Genomic DNA, 15,201 nt, shown 5'->3' with positions numbered 1-15,201 from the left:
ATTGGGACACCTGGGTGGCTTAGCAGTTGAGCATTTGACTTTGACTCAGGATATGATCCTGGGGTCCAGGATAGGTCCTACAACGGGGAGCCTGCTTCTCCCTCTGCCTATGTCTCTGCCTCTCATGAATAAATAAATAAAATCTTAAAAAAAGAAAAGAAAATTAGTGTATCAATCCAAACTCCAAATAGTAGGAGTTTGAGGAATAGAAAAAATAGAAGAAAAGAAATAATCAACAATATTTAAGAAATTTCGTTTAAGAAATTTCCCCAGAACTGAAGGGTGTACATTTCCAGATAAGAAGAGTCAGCAAAAACCCAGAAAATTGGGTAAAAATTAACCCGCACCAAGGTATATCATCCTGAAATATCAGAATATAGGGAACACGCTGTTATCTATTGCCTCAAGCAGCTGCAGTCTTAAAATCCCTTTGTTTTTGACAAACATTTGTTAGGATTTGCCTAGGGCAGACCCCCAAATCAAGTCAGGTCAAAACAGCCTTGCTAGTATGGTCTTCCAGAAACTACCAGACAGATCAGATAATGATAGTTCCTTGGGAATGGGGCTACTAAAGAGCTCTAACCCCCTTTATCCCTTGCAGTGACTCCCAGACTGAAGTTTTCACTGGTTGTTGCCTGTTGGTTTTCAGGGCTACCATAGAGCTGGAGCTCTATGGAGATGGAGAGTGGGAGATGGAGCTGGAGAATGGGAGATGGGTCCAAAGCCACAGAATGTTTCCTATTCCTGTAAAGATTTAGTTGTTTTCCTTGAATGAATACTACTGTATCAGTCTTTGGTTAATTTACAGAGTTCTGAAAAAGCTGATTTGGACCCTTTTTGCCCATGTTCTCATTGCTTTTATGGAGGAGATGATTTTCAGAAGTCCTTATTCCGCTATTTTTGCTGATGATTATCAACACATGGCTCTTTAAATTTAGGTTAACTAAAATTAAATAAATTCCTCACTTGAATTATCCATATTTCAAATGCTCAAAAGCTACATGTGACTAGTGGCTACTCTACTGAATAGCACAAATAGAACATTTCCATCATCTCAGAAAGTTACTGGACAGTACAGCTTTAAGGTATTATCTTTATTTTTTAGATAAGAAAACTGAGCTCAAAAGTATTAAGTAACTTGTGGAGAGAGTCTCAGAGAGTCCAAAACCCCATGTTATTAGCCACCAACTTGTATTTTTCTCTCAGTGACTTCCAGCTCTTTAATGTCAAGGAAATACATTTTTAAAAATGGTATTTGTGTAGAGCTGGAGTAAATGGATGTGATTCCCCTCTTTCTGGGATGAGTGTGCAGAGCCAAGAGCAGCAGGAGACATTGCTGGTGATCTTGTGATCACATCCATTTAATCTTCATTTTGAACTAATGTACATTCAAAAAGTTTCTTTGGTTTAGTTTTGTGATCAAATTCTCACAAACAAGTATCTACCTTCAGCTTTCTTGTAATATTTAGATGTTGTGGTTATTAGTTTCACTAATAGAGTCGATTAGTAGGTTGAGTAAAAGCTGCAGTACTAAAACACAAAATTTCAATGCGTTAGCCCCTACTTTAGTGGTTAGGTTTTTTTTAGGATCATTGACTCCTCCAAGAATCTGTTCATAGATGTGGACATTTTCACCACAAAAATACACACATAATTAATGTTTTGCATAAAATTTCAGGGTATCTTGATTTAATTGTACTAGGATAAAGATTTAGTTATAAGTTGATGTTTGGTAGGATGTTACATATTTTTGGTTTGCTTATGTTTATTATTTTAATTAATTAATTTCTTCTTCCCTCTCATCCTTACTCCAAGGTGGATACATTGCAAATAGCTTGGCAATCATGACAGATGCGCTTCATATGTTAACTGACCTAAGTGCCATCATACTGACCCTGCTTGCTTTGTGGCTGTCTTCAAAATCACCAACCAAAAGATTCACCTTTGGATTCCATCGCTTAGGTGGGTAATTGGGAGTTTCTTTTGGTTTACAAAATTTTATAGTAAAACCACAGTGAACTGTAACTACCCTCTGATTAACTGAAATCTTTGTGGTGATAACCCATTTGAATGAAGCAAATGAAAATAGATGAACAAGATTTACTTAGATACATATATTCCAGGGTACATTCAGCCTAGACAGCTAAACAGTTGACTCATATAAAATTATATGGTAATCATTAATCTTTAAATGTTGTTCCCTATTTCCTAAAGATGTTTTCAGAAAAAGTTTACCTTCAGTTTATTCAACCAGGCAAAACCACATGAGTTTATTTGCTTAATGTGTATTAGCTTCTTCCTTTCTCTTCAGGTATTCCAACCAAAGCTACCATAGCCCAGATCTTCAGCAGTACTATATTTTTCACATATACTATGTGACTGACCTTCATTGTTGCCACTGTATTATCATAATCCTGTAAATGCTGATAAAGATTCTCTGACCAAAGTTTAGTCAGTCACCTGAACCTTTCTCCAAGCCCATCTATGCACTTCCTTATAAAACCCTGTTTTAGTGGGTACCTGGGGCACTCAGTTGGTTAAGTGTCTGCCTCTGGCCCAGGTCATGATCCCAGGGTTCTGGGATGGAGCCCCACATCAGACTCCCTGCTCAGTGGGAAGCCTGCTTCTCCCTCTCCATTTCCCCCTGCCCTCCTGCACGTGCACTCACTGTCTCAAATAAATAAATAAATTTTTTTTTAAATCCTGTTTTAGCAAGAACCCTGCTAAACCAATTTAACAGAATCCCCACTCTCAGTAACTGATTAGTTTTCCCCTAGGTGATGTCTCATCGCACTGGCCTGTCTAGTGAAAATTCTCTTGGGTCAGTTTAGCCAGAATCCCCCTCTCCCTTCATGTTTCCTCTTAGTAATTTTCCATCCAACTGACCTCCACCCTGCTCCTTGGCTGTAAATTCCCACTTGCCCATAACAGTATTCAGAGCTGAACCCAATCTCTCCCTGCCCACTGCAGAGTTCTACTACAGTGGTCTTGTACCTTCTTTGATAGCTTCCCCTCCTTTGAGTAAAGTCATCTTTACCATGCATTGACAAGTATCATCAAATTTTTTTCTTTAACAATGTACACATATTTCTATTTTCCTGTTTTGAACAAATATTAATATTTAATTAGGGGATTTTAGCCCTAATAACAATAACATTGTTATTCATACAATTCTCTGTTGTGTTTTTAGATTTTTTTTTTACTTGTTTAAAAATATGTATAAAATAATTACTTGGGGACACCTGGGTGGCTCAGTGGTTGGGTGCCTACCTTCGGCTCAGGTCATGATCCCGGGATCTGGGATCGAGTCCCGCATCGGGCTCCCTTCAGGGACCCTGCTTCTCCCTTTGCCCGTGTCTCTGCCTCTCTCTCTCTCTCTCTCTCTCTCTCTCTCTGTGTCTCTGATGAATAAATAAATCTTTAAAAAACAAAACAAAACAATTACTTGAACTAGTATGTGAAATGGCAGATGTCCAGATGTCATTTGCTTAGAATCTAGAGGTTGACATTTAGGTAGCTTCAGCAAGACCTGTTTTAAAGAACCAGAATTAACAACTTACAGTTTAATTTTGTAGCAGTACTGACTTTCTTGGCTAATACATCAGTCACTTCCTCCCCTTCTTGGTTACTTTTTAGCCTCATCTTCACTCAGCATCTGGGTCTTCTAAAATTTAGTTTCTGAGCCTTCTGTGTAAAACTCCATTGTACCTGAAAGGCTATATCCAAGTAGCTAGCCAGATCATAAGATTGGGAAATTATCCGGCACCCCTGCCCTGCAGCACTCTGCTGCTTGCTGTACCAGAGAGCTAATGTCTGTGATTTGTTACCCACTGGACAGGGCACCCTGTGCATGCTGCTTACCAACATATTATACAGTCATTTGTTACTTGATTGCCTTAGGCTTTTGAAACAAATTAAAGATTTTTTTCCTTTGTCTTTTTTAAAGATTGATTGATTGATTCATGAGAGACAGGCAGAGACACAGACAGAGGGAGAACCAGGCTTCCTGCAGGAGCCCGATGTGGAACTCGATACCAGGATCACGACCTGAGCCAAAGGCAGATGCTCAACCACTGAGCCACCCAGGCGCCCCTTCAAGATTATTTTCAAACTTTAATTTCTTGTGATTTAAACACCTTCGATCTAAGATCTAACACTCCAACACAGCAATGTGGAATGGGGGTTTTTACCTTCCACCACTGTTTGAAAGAGTACATTTCATTTTATCCTATAGCTCTTAACTTTTTGGGTTGTAGAGCCCTTAGAATGCTAATGAAATAATGGAATTTTCCCCCAGGAACATGCAATAACAGAATATAGAATAAGAACTCATAATCGTGAAAATTCTATTAGATATCAAAAGAATACTTAGTGTTTAGCTAGTTACTTCATTTCTTTTTTTTTATTTCATTTCTTTATAGACAAGCACTGTGAAAAGATGAGAAAAAATAGAACCAATTGTATTGATCTCTGCAAGTTTCTTTTTTTTTTTTTTCTCTGCAAGTTTCTGTAGAAAGTCAAATCTTCCTTTTTCCTTAAAAGTAAAAAGTTCAGAATTATGGACTAGATACCAGCATTTGACTTCTGTCTCTCTTGAGAATTCATTCGGTTAGAAACAGCAAAGGGATGCCTGGGTGTGGCTCAGTGGTTGAGCGTCTACCTTTGGCTCAACGCATGATCCTGGGGTCCTGGGATCAAGTCCCATGTCGGGTTCCCTGCAGGGAACCTGCTTATCCCTCTGCCTGTGTCTCTGACTCTCTCTCTCTGTATTTCTTATGAATAAATAAAATCTTAAAAAAAAAAAGAATTAGAAACAGCAAAAAGAAGCAAGTGATTAGGTCACCAATAAACACCTTTCCGGAAGTTGGAAGATAAATGGGAGTGGGTCGAAGGAAGAAACAAGCCAGGAAGCTGCAGCCCAAAGTGCACTGAGCCAGGAGCTGCATCAGCCCAACACTTCTCCAAAGATTCAGGGACAGAGATGAGCAGTAGTAAGAACTGGGGCTGAAAACAAGGACAATTAATTGAATGACTATAAATAGGAAACTGCTCACACTTGTCCACTCTGTCCCTATCTTCCTTTCTACCCCCACTCAGGTAGCTTGCATTTTCCTCCGTGCAAAACACCAGATAGTTCTAGAAAGACATTGAACAAAATGTCTGGGGACAGCTGAGGCTTTTAATGTGGAAGCTGATGCTCCAAAGTAAGTCTTTTTCATGATAGAATTCAGGGTTCTATAGCCTTAACATGTGGTTCCCCTTCTGCTCACCTGAAATTATACATTTGTTCTAGTTCACCCTGCTTTGCACCTCTTATTAGTAACCATTTTAATAGTTTATGGCTTATCCTTCCAGCACTTCCTTTTTGCAAAGGACCATTTCCCTGTCCTTCTGCTCTAAATGTGAATGGACAACCGATGACCTTTCAGCAAATGAGAAAAACAGAAAAAGTCCCTAGAGGAAAAAGAGGTGACTTTGGAAGCAGAAGAAAATGTTTTAATTATCTTATTAATGTACTCAGATTAATAAGAAAAATAGGGACACCTGGGTGGCTCAGCGGTTGAGCATCTGCCTTTGGTCCAGGGCGTGATCCCAGGATCCAGGATCGAGTCCCACATCGGGCTCCCTGCATGGAGCCTGCTTCTCCCTCTGCCTGTATGTCCGCCTCTCTCTTTCTGTGTGTATCTCATGAATAAATAAATAAAATCTTAAAAAAAAAGACAAAAATATTTTGAAAAAGAAAGAAGAAAAAGGTCTTTGTAATGTTATTGGTGAAATTTTTAAAATTTTCAATACACAGATTAGAAAATATAATCAAAGTCTCAGGATATAGAATAAAAAGATAAAAACAGGAGGAAAAAGTTAAAAACTTTCATAAAAGAACAATTTCAGGGATGCCTGGGTGGCTCAGTCCATAAAGCATCTGCCTTTGGCTCAGGTCATGATCCGGGGAATCCTGTGATAGAACCCTGTTTTGGGCTCCCTGTTCAGCGGGGAGCCTGCTTCTCCCTCTCCCTCTGCTGTTCTCCCTGCTTATGCTCACTCTCTCTGTGTCAAATTAATGAATAAAATCTTCAAAACAAAACAAAAACAATTTCAGAGGTCCAAAGTTGTGCTATTAAGAACCTCAGAAAAAGGTTAAAAAATAAAAAGGGGTGACTGCGTAATGGGAATGGGGCTTCTTTTTGGGGTAATGAGCATGTTCTAGAATTAGAGGTGATTGTGGCACCACCTTATGCATACACTAAAAGTCACCAACTGGTATACTTTAAAATTGTAAAGATGGTGAAGAAAGTATAAGTGAATACAAGTATATACCTTACCACCTTACTTTACCTGTTTCCTATACGTGTTCATATCCTGTTCCCTGCCACCCTGTCTTAGGCAAAAGGCAGCATACTGTATACCCAGTTCTAGACCTGGAAGTATGTGTCTGCAGATGATAGTCAGAGATTAGTAGTACCATTCCTTAAATTGGTTTCCTTTTTTGTTTGTTCCTAACACTTTATACATGCCTAGTAACATTTATCAAATTTTATAGCTATTTTTCTGAAATTATATCTTTCCCTAGAGCATGAATGAAGTAGGGATGGGAACATAATATTAAATTCTGTGTCTGGCTCTAAGAAGTGCAGTATAAGAGATTGACTGAATTATTGCGTATTCAGGCCGAGTAAATAAGAACATGAAAACTGTGAAACAGATCATTTAATATAGCTCATGAATCTCAAATCACTTGTGTTTGGGGTAAATTAAACCAGTTTCCAAACTAAGAATAGGGATATTTTTGAAATTTGGGGACTGAAATATTTGGGACTTGAAAACATTTATCTGTAATTCTGGAACTACGATCATATTCAAAAACTACGCTATAAAAAGTTATTTGATTCATAATATAACTGGATGGTACAGCCTGACTTCTAGGTACCTTTGACTAAGTAAGAAATTAGTCTGAAGAGAGTTTCTCCCTGATGTCAGTCAGGGGCAGTCTTTTTTGTTTTGGTACTTACCACTTTTAGAATTTTGTGAATAAGCTGTCTTTGGTTTTGATCTGAGACCTTTTTGAGAGTGATTTAATCTAAGTATTTTTTTTTGTAAAATATGAATGATAGTACTTGCACTGCAGTATTGTAAAAAAATACATAAGATGGTAAGGTACAAGTACCTAACCTGGTACATGCCAGGGGCACAGAGTAAATTCCCAATAAAAGTTAGTTCCAAAAATTAAAAAAAAAAAAAAGTTCCAATGTTCTTTTCCTTCCCTCTTCTTCCTGCCAGTATATCATCCTGCCCACACTTTTCATATCTGTCAAAATGGTCCACACCCCCAAATTACCTGTCTTCCCTCCCTGCTAATCGGAATTCTTCTCTGAGCATAACTGTCTCAGCTAAGTAGTAGGAGAAAAGTAATGTGATTCACCACCCTGATGATTAAGCAGCAGTTTTTAGAACTATACTTTTTAGCTCAGGTCTTTGGTAACATTTTTTTTTTTAAGATTTATTTATTTATTCCAGTGAGAGAAAGAGGGGGAGGAGGGGCAGAGGGAGAGAGAATCTCAAGCGGACTCCCCATTGAGTGCACAGCCCCATATGGGACTCGATCTCACAACAGAAGCCAAAATCCGGAGCGGGTTGCTTAAGTGACTGAGCCATCCAGGTGCCCCGTTGGTAACATTTTTGGCAATATAACCAAATTTATTGTAGCAAAAATCATTTAGTGAAGGTGAGAGAAAAATGGTTTTAGATTTGAGGGTAGGACTAAGTGGCTGTCCCAGGAATCCATTCCATTCTGGTGGTATGTTCCTTTCCTTCATGTGAACTCATGGACAGTATAAAATCATTCAGGTTTTTCTTTTTTTCTTTTCTTTATTTATTACTTTACAGTGAACTACAGTGGCAGTTCTGTCGTGGGAAAAGGGAGAGTAGGCTAGGAACCATATATGAGCTATTTTTAAATGCCTGAATTTATTTGACTGTGGGTTTACCCTTATTCTAGAAGTTAATAAAACTTAGAACTTAATGAAACACACTGTAGCAGAAACCCCACGAATCCTTAGGAGGAACAACACTATCTCCTAGACAAAGGGGAATTGCTGTTCCAAAGAGAACAATGCTATCCCCTTGCTGTCTACTTTTATCCTTCTCTGTGGATTATGAGCATAATTGACTCTTATTTATATGGCTTTTCTTCCAGTTCTTGGGCTGAAGAAGCTGCAAGGATTAGATAAAGATAGAAATCATGTAAAAGTACTGTAATAAGAGTTGCCTTTGTTTGAAATAAAGCAGGATTTACATTTTGGTAACGCACATCATCAGCCTAGGTTAATGGCAAAATGACAGTGCAGGAGTCTTTTGTAGCAATGTATGTAGTTCCACTCAGCAGAGACCTTGGCAGATCTGGCTAGATTATGGTTATACTAAGGTAGATAGATATGTGGTTATAATGCTAATTCTGTGTAGTTTTGCTATTTCATTCCCTGATGCTAAAGGAGCAGAAAATGTTCAGCTAAAAAAATCTCTTCCCCCATACATGCAGCCAAAAAAACAAAATTTCTTCTCCCTGGTTAGTGATTTATCTTAATAACGTCCTCCCACCTCTGGCAAGGGTTATGCCGGTTAATTATTCACATCTTAGTGAGAATTAATTCCTATCACCTCAACATCTAGAAAAGCATAGGTACCTCCTAGAAATAGTTTTTGCTGAGGCAGAAGGAAGACATGAGTGCGGTAGTCCATGTTGGAGAGCCAAAAGTCAATTTGAGAGTGCTGGGCATCTTGGGTACAGGGTAGAGGGAGTGGTGAAAAAGCAGAAAATCGAAGATTATTTAGAATGGAAACTGAAAGGATCCAAAGATGAGCTTTATAGTTTAGCTTGGTATTCTGGTGGCAGCAGTAAGCCACTGAAAAATTCTATGTGATATCTTTAGCCTGAGTGCAGTAGGGTTGTCTGTGGCTGAGTTGAAATATGAGTTTGGAAATCCTAGGCAAATCTAGTACAAATCCTAGGCAAATCTGATTTTCCTTCTGTTTCCTTCCTATCTTTTACTGGAAGAAGGTAGAGAAGAGAAATAACATAAAAGGAAGTACAAGTGAGAATATGTCTCCACTCTCCTTCCCTGGTCATTTTTTTTAAACCTCTGAAACCTGTCTTTAGATGTTAGCTATAGTTTTTTGAAGCAATAGAAAGACAAGTGTTACAGAATTTTAAGGAAATATATTCATTACTGCCATCATAGCGTTAGCAAAGTTAACAGTTTTGATAGGCCAGTACATTTAGGCAGCACTTATGAAAAATAAAATATGCTTGGATTGAGTGTGGTTTACATAATTGAAGCAAATTGTTACTCATTCACTGAATAAGTGCTCAATAAGTACTCATTCACTGAATAAGTTACCTGTTGACGGAATGAATGTTAGTATAGGTTAGGGAGTCGGACAGTAAATATGTACACAAAAACAACATAATTATAAGTTATATTAAATGCTATAAAGCAAAAGAATAAAGTCTGTATTGGAGAGTAACAGGAGTACGGAGAAGGACTCCGTGTTTTTCACATGAACATTAAAAACCTCTAGTTTTGAAAGTTTATAAATGTGTTAAAATAGGGCAGCCCAGGTGGCTCAGTGGTTTAGTGCTGCCTTCAGCCCAGGGCATGATCCTGGAGACCCACATTGGGCGCCCTGCATGGAGCCTGCTTCTCCCTCTGCCTGTGTCTCTGCCTCTCTCTCTCTCTCTCTCTCTCTCTCTCTCTCTGTGTCTCTCATGAATAAATAAAATCTTTAAAAAAAATAAAGATAAAAATGTGTTAAAATACACAAGAATGTTTTTCACATTTTATAGTACTGTCAAAACTTGATAATCATCTGTGTTTTCTCCCATTTGATTTTTTTTCTTACCATTTATTAGCCATTCAAACCAAAACTGCTTGTTCTCTGTATGTGAAATTCAGATATATTTTGGTCTTAAAAAAATCATTGACCATGTGTTTATATTTCAGCTGAATGAAAAGACCTAAGTGATATTATAATAAAAAACACATATTCACTCATCTTACTCCCTCCTCTAGTGCTACAGTTGAGTCAGATGGAGTGATTTAATTGTTTGTATATAAAGTAGCAAAATATGTTAGAACTACCGTAATAGGTTTTTAGAATTTCCATAAAAGGGGATCCCTGGGTGGCTCGGCGGTTTAGCGCCTGCCTTTGGCCCAGGGCGCAATCCTGGAGTCCTGGGATCGAGTCCCACATCGGGCTCCCGGCATGGAGCCTGCTTCTCCCTCCTCTGTGTCTCTGCCTCTCTCTCTCTCTCTCTCTCTCTCTCTCTCTCTCTCATAAATAAATCTTTAAAAAAAAAAAAAAAGAATTTCCATAAAAATGTTTTCCAAATGTTTTCTATATGTTACTTCTTTTGTGTTAAAAAAAAAAAAAAAAACTTTATTGTATGTTCTGTGACTGGAGACTAACCCAGAGCAAGAATGAGAAGAGTAGAGTAAGTCATAATTTGGTTGTTGATAGAGAGCTTTCCTCTCTCTTAAATGTTGGGAGGAAATAAACTTGCCTGTGTTTATCTGTTATTGCATCATGTTAAAAAATACTATAAAAGGGGCACATGGGTGCCTCAGTCGATTAAGCATCCGACTCTTGATTTTTGGCTCAGGTCATGATCTCAGGGTTGTGAGATCAAGTCCCACATTGGGCTCTGCACTGAGTGTGGAGCCTGCTTAAGATTCTGTCTCTTGCTCTGTCCCTCCCCACTCCCCCATTCTCTCTTCCTCCCTCTCTAAAAAACAAAAACAAAAACTATGAAAAGAATTTGTAAAGGCTAATTTGTCCTCTTTGTGATATTTCACCAGTTTAATTTATTCATAGTGAAAGAGCTTTCATCAAAATAAATGATTATATTACTGCTATTAGGATTTTTAGCCATATAGTATTATCTGTGCCTTATACTTCTCAGTTATAAATCTCAGCCCTAAAAATCTACTTAAAATTTTTTCTCCTTTTGCATTTATCAGTATTCTGTCTAGAAGACATTTTGGAGCAGCCCGCGTGGCTTAGTGGTTTAGCGCTGCCTTCAGCTCAGGGTGTGATCCGGGGGACCCGGGATCGAGTTCCGCATCAGGCTGCCTGTATGGAGCCTGCTTCTCCCTCCGCCTATGTCTCTGCCTCTCTCTGTCTCTCATGAATGAATAAATAAAATCTTAAAAAAAAAAATAGAAGACATTTTGACAGGTGATTAGAATAAAAAAAACAGATGAATGTCTTTGCTTTTCACCAAGGGAATGAGATGCAAGTCAAATTCCTTATTAATTGCTGGAAAAAAGATATCATTGATACCAGCATCCTAAAATGTCATTTTGGCAATTTCTAGGAATCAGCTGAATTCCATTACTCTTAGCTGTGGGCAGGCATTGGGATCCCTTTTATGCTGCTCACATGGGTGAAAACTGGAATGGAAAACCAAGAGTTGAGGCGCAGGCTGCAGGAGCCTCATGGGCCTTCTAAGTGTGGAAATCCTCCCTGCCAAGGATCTCTGTTCATGCTTTAGTTTGACTTTCATTTTACTTTATTTTGAAAAAAAAAATTTTTTTTTATTTCATTGGTTCTGCCTTATATGAAAGTTCACAAAAAAAGATGATTTTAAGTGTTTAGGAAAATTATCACTGGGATATGGAGTTGCCAGATTTAGGGTTTGGCCATGTGTACATACTTGCAGGATGCTCAATATGTGTGAAATATTGCATGGGACATATTTATCCTAAAAAATTATTTATTGTTTATCTGAAATACAAATTTAACTAGACATCCATTTAATCTGGCATACCTACTAAGGTAACTTATCATTTGCCATCCAAACCAGGAGACTTTTGAGAGTGAAGAGTGCAGTGGCGCACTTTTAATGATTATGCCAGGACAACAGACATAAATTGGGGCTATCCCAGAAAACTGTAAAGTATTGTCAACTTAATTATAGGGAATTTTGAGATAATTTTTAATTATTGGTTTAAGATTTTCATAAGTAATCACAGCTGTATGTCATTAACTTAAATAGCTATGAATTTTTGTAAATAAAGCGTATTGCCTTATAATTTTATATTAACAATTTGATTAAGTCATCTTAAAAACTATGTGGCCTAATTCATAGCTTCAACCTTGACACATTAAAGTTCTCTTTTTGGGGTGGGGAAAGAGTTTTAAGAAGAATTGGTTTTTGTTTTGTTCTGTTTTTTACCTAAAAAAATTTACTGGGAGTAGTCCCAGTGTAGGGCTCAAACTCATAACCCCAAGATCAAGAGTCTCATTGTCTACTGTCTGAGCCAGCCAGGTCCCCCAGTATTTATTAAATACCAACTTTAGAGAAAGTTTTCTTATTTTGTGAGTAAAATGAAGCTACCACTAGTATATTAAATTTACAGTTAAAAAAATCTTTTTTTAATAATAAATTTATTTTTTATTGGTGTTCAATTTGCCAACATACAAAATAACACCCAGTGCTCATCCCGTCAAGTGTCCCCCTAAGTGCCCGCGACTCAGTCACCCCCACCCCCCCGCCCTCCTCCCCTTCCTTTTAAAATTTATTCATTCATTCATTCATTCATTTTACAGAGAGAGAAAGAGAGCACAAGCAGGGGAAGCAGAGTCCCTGTTGAGTGGAGAGCCCAGTGACCTAGGGCTTGATCCTAGGACCTTGGGATCATGACCTGAACTGAAGGCAGACACTTAACTGACTGAGCCACCTAGGCACAAATATTTTAGCTCCTTTTTTTTTTTTTTTTTTTTTTAATGTGTATGTACTTTACCATTAGCAAGTATAACTTAAGATGAGAAATTCCGTGCATCATCTTCTGTCTGGTATTTGACTTAATTCTTCTAACCAATTTACTTCTTGTTTTGGGGGATTTAGGAAAGCCTGTCCTTCTTACTTAATTGTATAGCCTTTTATCATCTCCCCTTGCTCAGCCTAACCTCATTCAGCAAATGCATCCATAAATATTTGCTATGTGACAACCACTCTGTTGAGTGCTATAGTAAATGTGACATGGAATGGAACTGGTCCTATCCTCAGGCTGCTGAGAGTCTGCCCTCAATGTGGAAGTGTCTCCACAGCTTTGTATATTTCAGAGTCTTTCTCAGTCTTCTTCAGCCCCATGTGTTTTTTGAAGTATGATTATGAGTATGTCAGAAATAGGCATACCATGGTTTTGAATAGGAACTATTTGTTGTCTTACTCCATCATTTGTTCTGCTAATGCACAGGATTTTTTTTTTTTAAGATTTTTGTTTATTCATTAATGAGAGAGAGAGAGGCAGAGACACAGACAGAGGGACAAGCAGGCTCCCTGCAGGGAGCCTGATTTGGGACTTGATCCCAGGACCCTGGGATCACAACCTGAACCAAAGGAAGATGCTCAACCACTGAGCCACCCAGGTATCCTTAAATGCAGCGTTTTCGCAACATTGATGAGATATGTTCAGGAAACAGCTTATAACTGCTAGATAACTTTTCTGTGTTGTAATTTATGCATCAGAATAAAATTGTATCAAAGTTCAATATATTTGAGCTGCCTGGAACCTTTTAGCAATGACTTGATTCAGATAACAGTCTCCCAAGTTGTTTTACCTTTAATAAGATTAATGTCTGGTTTGTCTAAAGGAAAAATTTTCTTTAAAAGTATTTTTTTGCTTTTATTGTTTTGACTGTCAACAATTGCTTTATATTATAATCCTAGTTAATTATTTAAAAATGTACTTCCCATTGCCCTATTGTGTTATCTTGAAAAGGTAAAAAATTATCTCTACTGTGTACTTACATGGTAGAAGTTTATATGATACAAAAGCATATATGGTGCAGTTGTCCTTGTCTCCTAGCTACCTATTTTCCTCATAACCAGTTTTTTTCATCAGTATTTTGTATGTCCTTTCAGAGATTGGATGTACAGATATTATTTATATATTCTCTTTTTTCACAAGTAGTAACATACCATACGCACTTTGCTTTTTTCGTGTAACACTATATCTTGGAGATTACTCCTTATTAGAACATAAAAAGCTATATTCTTTTTTAACAGCTGCATAGTATTCCATGTTATAGGGCCTTATAATCACTTTTATTGTTTTCAGTTGTTTGCTGTTATATACTGTGCTTGACGAATAGCTTCATAATATACCTCATTTTGCACATGTGATGAATGTGTATATCACTCTAAGAAGAAGAATTTCTGTGTCAAAGTACATTCATGAATATTTGCATGCCTTATTGTTTGTCTTTAGTCTAAAGATAGTATGTGTCTGTGGTAAAACTTAAAACATTTCAAACATTACAGAAAAGAATAAAATGAAAACTAAGTTTGCTAAGCTCCTAGTCGCCACTTCCTTGTGATTATCAATTTGCCTGATTTTTGTTTTTCCTTTTCCCTTTTTTAAAAAAAATATAAATGGCTTAATGATACTCCACTATCTGGATAAATCACACTTTATCCATTAATTTCCTTATTGGTGAACATTTACGATATCTCCAGATATTTTTTGATACTAGTGAAGTTACAATGAAAAACCTTGTAGGTATATCTTTACATATATATCACGTGTTTTATTGAATAGATTCCTAGAATCAAGGAATACATGCATCTTAAATTTCGATTTGTTTTACTAACTGCTGTCCAAAAAGATAGTTCCACTTGATACTTCCACCAGTATATCCTTGCTAACTCTGGCTGTCATCAAGCTTTTTAATATTTACCAGTTTAGTAAGGGACAAAAACCAATCATATTCTTTTTTGAATTTCTTGTATTTAGGATTGATTTTGATAAATTGGTTATTTCTGTTAATTTTCTGTATATTAGTATTTGTGTCCTTTACCCATTTTTGGTATCGGTTCTTCACTTTGTTATTGATTTATAAGTGTACTCTTCTACTGGGAAATTAGTCTGTGGCCATGTATGTTACAAATAATTATTTTTTCAGTTTTTCATTTTTTATCATATGTATGGTCTGTTAAATATACACGGTTTGACCCTAAAGAGATGAGGGAAAAGTGGGGATTGGTAAGAATGAATTAGTGGAGAATCCAGAGCAAACTACCATACACTTTTTACATAAGGAAAGTAACATGACAAATGATACAGGGTTTTTATCTCTTTAGAGGAAAGATATAAATAAAAGAGTGTACAATATTTAGTTTGTATGAAGTGTAATAACCAT

The 15,201-nt window shown here is 37.2% G+C and overlaps 1 protein-coding gene across 5 annotated transcripts in view; it reads left to right on the top strand.

Moving 5' to 3' along the window:
* SLC30A4 (solute carrier family 30 member 4) overlaps positions 1-15,201 on the top strand; it is a 31,687-nt gene that overhangs the window by 4,747 nt on the left and 11,739 nt on the right. For 3 of the 5 annotated variants that reach the window (XR_005381589.1, XR_005381588.1, XM_038580312.1), the window contains exon 2: positions 1,816-1,962. Coding sequence is in view for 3 of the 5 variants with exons in the window: in XM_038580312.1 (XP_038436240.1) it covers positions 1,816-1,962 (147 nt within the window). In the remaining 2 variants the exon portion in view is untranslated. Of the gene's footprint in view, positions 1-1,815; positions 1,963-3,946; positions 3,967-5,355; positions 5,597-15,201 lie in introns of those variants that run through there. The other 2 variants (XM_038580313.1, XM_038580314.1) reach the window with 2 other exon arrangements.

The sequence above is a fragment of the Canis lupus genome, chromosome 30 (genome assembly GCF_011100685.1).
Source record: "Canis lupus familiaris isolate Mischka breed German Shepherd chromosome 30, alternate assembly UU_Cfam_GSD_1.0, whole genome shotgun sequence".
Lineage (NCBI taxonomy): Eukaryota > Metazoa > Chordata > Mammalia > Carnivora > Canidae > Canis > Canis lupus.
This window is presented reverse-complemented; position numbering and strand designations above follow the sequence as displayed.